General features: G+C 35.0%; 1 protein-coding gene across 1 annotated transcript; it reads right to left on the minus strand.

The window, feature by feature from the left end:
- Positions 1 to 1026: 1026 nt before the first annotated feature.
- On the minus strand, positions 1027 to 4459 carry LOC132040726 (wall-associated receptor kinase-like 1). Its single transcript, XM_059431397.1, has 3 exons — positions 3577 to 4459; positions 2646 to 2717; positions 1027 to 2389 (listed from the first exon to the last, which is right to left on the minus strand). The coding sequence occupies exons 1-3, from the start codon at positions 4430 to 4432 to the stop codon at positions 1203 to 1205; spliced, it is 2115 nt and encodes a 704-aa protein (XP_059287380.1). The 5' UTR covers positions 4433 to 4459; the 3' UTR covers positions 1027 to 1202.
- Positions 4460 to 6000: the final 1541 nt, after the last annotated feature.

Raw genomic sequence — 6000 nt, forward strand, 5'->3', positions numbered from 1 at the left:
TTTATGTAATTTCGCTCGAATAGACATAGTTTCAAATGACCTTGCCTTACGATTTTTTTTTTTTTGTCCAAGCTATTTTACGCTCTAGTGTTCGAACCCGGAGAGTTCCTAGTTGATTTCGTAGACTGCTTACCTAGAATAATAATCATAAAAACTATTTTTTGTGGCACACAAATTTTCATTAAACGAGAAGTTGTAAAAAAAAAATTAAAGACCAGCGATTTGAGGATGACCACTCCATATGAAGGACAATCCGCGCAAAAAAACAGTTGGATTAGCCTAGTCCACCAGATTATTTCTTTTTGTTCTTTTTCCCTTTTAGAGGGAAAGAAGTAAAACACTTAAATGAAAAATAAAATAGTATTTAAAAAAAAAATCATCCAATAAGATCTTTCAAGATTCGGGGCATTGTATTTTTATTCCAAATGTTCTTCGATTCGGATAACCTTTTAGGATCCATCTAACAATTGGAGTTCAAATATCCTTGATAGAATAGTAAAAATAAAAACAAAACAATTACAGTTGTCCAAGCACGTATTTTACGCACAAAAAATCTATCTTATTCTTAAATTTGTTCAACCAAAATGAAGGAGAGTTCATTGAGTTCAAATAGTTGTATTTTCAATAAATTCTGCTTACCTATTGTAATTAATAAAGTCATAAAAACTATTTTTTGTATCATTAAATGTGAAGAAATATCATGATTTCAAAAGCAATTTCAATTTCCCTACGTAAACGAAATCTGATTACGTGAATTACTTGTAGTTAAAGCTTTGGGTATAAAAATAACCAATACTGCATTGAAACATTATGTGATCGTTTAAAGAGTTATACTATATGATATCAAAATGTCTTGAGTTCGAGTCGGACGGTTGCCATAGTTGAAAACTTTTAGTAATACTTTTGGTTCACACAAATAGAATTTTTTCATGGAAAGCACGTTAAAGATGGAGTAATTAAGTAATCATAAGTGTTACATTCCTAAGAACTTAGGTGCTTATCAAGAATGAGTATTGATACTAGGGGGAAAATAAATATTCAGTTAGACCTGCATACCCTTCAAGTATATATAGCCATAGACAATCCTTACAGCACCATGAGAAAAGTAGAGAAATTTGAAAAATAAAGCTATGACTTTGTCCCCTGGCTAAAAAACTTTTACTTGGTGACAAGCTCTGATATACCTTGTGTCGAAATATAAATCAACTAGTTTCAAACAACAATGGATGGATATCTGATGATGAGGTACTATTTGTGTTAGTCCATGTGTAGTTAGCTTCTGATATGACCGAGCTTTCTGCCGTATCACCCTTTTCTAGTTGAAAATTTGTTACTGCTGCAGAAGGCACATTTGATCTGATGGCTTCCAGTGCTGTGGTTACTTCCTTCATAGTTGGCCTTTTCTTACCGTTCAAGTTTAAGCAATGATATGCTATATTAGCAGCTGCCATTATATCCTCCTTTCTACCTTCTTGTGAAATTTCTGTCTGGATAATTGTATCGAGGTGATTTCCATCTGTTGCCGAAATGAAATTTGTTGCCAAACTTCTCTCTTCATTTGTTGTGGTTGAAATTGCTTTCTTTCCTGTTAAGAGTTCAGCAAGAACAACGCCAAAGCTATAGACATCACTTTTTTCTGTAAATTGGCTGGATTGGAAATACTCGGGATCTAAATAGCCAAAGGTCCCTTGAACTCCAGTCGTTAGGTGAGTTTGATCAATTGCAATGGACCTTGAAGTACCAAAATCTGACACCTTGGCACGGTATTTTTCGTCTAAAAGTATATTGCTTGATTTGATGTCCCTATGATAGATTGGAACAGAAGTTGCAGAATGTAGATAAGCCAACGATCCGGCAACCTCTGTGGCAATTCTCAAACGCATGCTCCATGAAAAGGGAAACTCATTATTCTCATTATGTATGAGGCTGTAAAGCGTGCCATTAATTATAAACTCATATACAAGTAGAGGTACTTCTGTTTCCAAACAACAGCCGAGTAGCTTCACCACATTCCTGTGATTAATCTGTGAAAGAATAACAACCTCGTTGATAAACCGATCCAACTGGTTTTCGTCTACCAACTTGGACTTTTTCACTGCTACAATGTTTCCATCAGGTAACATGCCTTTGTATACTGTACCTTGACCTCCGCGACCAAGTATGCGATTTTCATTGAAGTGGTCTGTTGCCTTCTCCAGTTCTTTAGCAGTGAAAAGTTTTGCTTTGTCAATAATCCCTTCATTGGATGATAGCTGCTGTTGCAGTAAGAGGCCACCATTGCGTTTAAAAAACATTTGTTTCTGCCTTTTGTTCCTTCTCCTTTTGAATGTTCTGTACAATAAATAGCTCCCAAACAGCATAAGCAGCACTCCAATGCTTATGAATACACCTGTTTGGACAGCAATGAGGAGAATCAGCCAATAAACTAGAATTAGGCATTTTACCTTTTTTCGAGGGAAATTTCGAGTCTTTCTGTGATTGAATATGATAGAAAGACAGAGATGCATGACTTCTAAACCTAGCTTCCTTTCTTCTTGATTTGCAACCACGAAGTATCAAAACTAGGATGTCTACCATTTTCTCGATGTAGTTCTGACAGTGTTGAGTTTTCAAATGACTAGGAAGTAATACAGAAAGTGACTTACTAAGTAGAATGATTGTGGAAGATGGCTTCGAGTAGTATAACACGTCTATGCAATTGGTGCATCTTTGAATGGCTGATAACATACAAAACAATGTTAGAATGATATGCATCAGGGAAATACACAAAATATAAGTGCCCTATTGATTTTCTCTCCTATGTTTCTGAGGAGTGAGGAGGTTATCTGAATGAGTTTTTTCCACTTTCAAATCTTAGTTTTCGAACTCCATAGCAAAAAATGTCCAACACTCAACCTAATTATTGCACTAACTATACCAAATCACTTTAAACTTCACATCAGGGGTTCGGGCCGTGGAAGCAGTACTAATTCTTGCATTATAGGTTATCTACATCACACCCCTTGGGGTGCGGCCCTGCCACCAACCCTGGTAAAGCAAGGATGTTTTGTGCACTGGGCTGTCCTTTATACTAATGCTTAGAACATAATCAAGAAATGAAAGAGAATTTAGATTCTAAATCCTGATACTATTTATTTCGTTTCAATTAGGCTCAGTGGTTAGTTTCCTTCTACTAGCCACAAATGGGAGGGGGTGGGGGGTTGGGGCGGAGTGGGGTGGAGCAGTGCTGTTGGTGGTGGAGTGTGCAGATATGGAAAAAGTAGGTTTACATTATACAGAATTAACACTCATTATAATATCAAGATAGTTTACTTCAACCCTAATTTTGCCATTGACAAGGTCTAATTTTGATGCACAAAACAATTATAGCCGAAATGCCTTGTGTTGTTAGATCTATAATAGTGTTCAATCCAGTCTCCTAAACGTAGTCTTTCTTAGTGTTTTATCCAGTCTCCTAAACGTATAGTCTTTCTTTATCCTAAAAATCTGATTCATCTGATGTGAACATGCAGGATATTGTTCAATGCAACAGAGAACTCATTTAACTCCACATAAATATCAAATGATTGTATGTACCTTGGCATCCATTAAAAAAGTATGGATTTCCTTGTGTTCCAGGTCCACAGCGACACTGCAAATTTGCCACAGAAGTACCATTTTCCAACTTAACAGCAGCCTCAGATTTTTCGCACAGCAACCCGGCCTCTAACTCCTTGGATTTTAGAGTCCAGAGCCAAACAACAGGAGCAAGAAAAACAATGGGTTCTGCAACAATGGGTTCTGCAACTTTATCTGGAACCCAAGTTTGGTCTACCAAGAAAGCAGCATTGCATATCCGGTTAGCCCCTTGCTGAATCCCCATGTTCGTGAAGTTTGCTTTATATAAGCTCAGATCAAAAGGGACAAGAGATTGGCAACAGTTGATGCCATAGCATCCTGTCAATGTTGTGCCTTCGGTGCAGATCGATGTACATCCCGATAGAACATTTTCTTTCTGTGTGACAAGACCATTTCCACTGCCAACAAACATCCACTTGTTCCTATCTTTTGAGTAATAAAAAGGGCTTCCAGACAAATTTGTCCCCCTTGTGATGATTCTACTTTCTTGATCTGTACCGTTGCAATAATTTATTATTAAAAGTAAGGTAGTGATGGTTTGGTTTTCAACTGACACAGATTTCACTTCACCTTGGAGTTGTTTTTGCAGAAATGAATTCAAGAAAGCTTTAGGAGGACTATAACTTCGATTGCACTTGATTAAGTACCATGAATTAAGGGAGCAGCTGACACTCAATCCAAAAGGATAAGGAATGGTAAGGTTCCCACAACCCTCTTCACAGCCAGGCTTTGCTAGAGATGTTGCTGCTGTCGATTGATCAACAACCATAAGCCATGGAAGAAGCAACAATAGACATACAAATTCAAGATTCATTTGAAAGTTTTTCTCTGGCTTATAGAGGATTAGGGGTGAACTAATTATAATCTTGAACTTTTTACTTCAAAGAATTGAACTAATTAAAATTTTGAAGTTTGTACTTGTAAGAATTGAACTAATTAAAATCTTGAACTTTGTATTTGGAAGAGGTCAGGCTTTGTACAGGCATATTCTTCTCCTGGAATGTAACATATCAAGTTTGGAATTGAAAATTTAATTGGAAAGTGCTATATGTCTTAGTTGTCTTCTTGGATGAGGCCAAAGAATTTGAAAAGATAGGTCCATGCAGTGGTATCATCAATTGAGAAAAGAACTTGTCAATTAAAATTTCAATTAGACGTGAAATTAATTAATCTCACATTTTATCTCGGAATTATTTTTCCTTATTGATCCTTGTAACCAGACGACCCCTAAAAGGGTTTACATTCTTGCTTACTAAACAGAAAGAAAGATCATGGGAGATGCAGTAGTGAGTACTTTTCTATTGGAAAATTTACGGCAGATATGATAAAGGAAAACGCGGATCTGATTGGTAGTGCAAAGGATCAGTGTGAACATATGTTAAGTGTCTTTTGGTTTGAGTACAATTATTCTTGAACTATAATTTCTAGATTATAAAACTAAAATTAAAAGATTATTTAGTGAATATAATTTTATTAGTAGATATTTGATTTACTGGATAAAAAATGGAATATGCGGGATAAAAAAAAAAACTTTTATTAGTGTAGTAGATATCTTGACTCAGCAAGTCTCCTACTCATCATGTCAACTAAACGAAAGAAGAAGGGGACAATTCATTCAGCTAATAAGACAACGTGGGGTAGCTGCCTAGAATGGAAAATTTTTGTATAATGAAAAAGGAGAAACGAATTAGATAAGACACTTGTAAGCAATCAATAAAAAAAATTAGAAGAGACTGAAGAAATTGTATAATGTTTTATTTTATGGACTAACAATATATTACTTCCTTTGTTTTAGTTTGTTTGGTGTATAGTTTGACACGACAATAAGTTTTTAAAAAAGTGGAAGATGTTTAGAATTTGTGATCTTGAAATGCTCATCTATTTATGTGGTATAGAACTTTCTAAAAGGCTTGTAATGTTAAACATATCGTCGCATTTGCTTGGCTGTAAAAGTATCTTGTTAAGATTCTTTTGGAACAAAGTAAATAAAGAAGTAGAGTCAAATAAAGTGGAATATATCGGGAGTATATAACAATAGTAGTGTAGTTATTAACAATTGAAAATTTATTTTATTTAACTAGTAGTAACAACTTCCAAAATATTACAACCTGTAGTAAGGGCAATTTGATTACCAAGTTTGGCTAGCTTCTTACAAACATTATATTCTCTAAACCATTTTAACAAAAGAAACTCCATCTTTGTAAATTTTAACGTTCAAGCATGAACAAATAATGTTAGAATTATTAGACTAAGAATAGTCGTCGAGTCAAATGTCATAAATCAAACGAGGTGTGTGAAGATTAATTTAAAAAAAAAAAAAAGAGTGGTGATAATTCTTTCCATATATCTTCCTTGTAAATGGAATCTTTATTTCTCCATCGT

The sequence above is a fragment of the Lycium ferocissimum genome, chromosome 2, assembly GCF_029784015.1.
Source record: "Lycium ferocissimum isolate CSIRO_LF1 chromosome 2, AGI_CSIRO_Lferr_CH_V1, whole genome shotgun sequence".
Classification (NCBI taxonomy): Eukaryota; Viridiplantae; Streptophyta; class Magnoliopsida; order Solanales; family Solanaceae; genus Lycium; species Lycium ferocissimum.

What these genes read in the sequence shown, in the direction of transcription:
- LOC132040726 (XM_059431397.1), bottom strand. Translation starts at nt 4,432, where the DNA reads ATGAATCTTGAATTTGTATGTCTATTGTTGCTTCTTCCATGGCTTATG. An exon ending in CTTTTTTAATGGATGCCAAG is followed by an intron (nt 2,718 to 3,576) that starts GTACATACAATC and finishes GTATGTTATCAG; the next exon opens with CCATTCAAAGATGCACCAAT. An exon ending in TTCCACAATCATTCTACTTA is followed by an intron (nt 2,390 to 2,645) that starts GTAAGTCACTTT and finishes CTGTCCAAACAG; the next exon opens with GTGTATTCATAAGCATTGGA.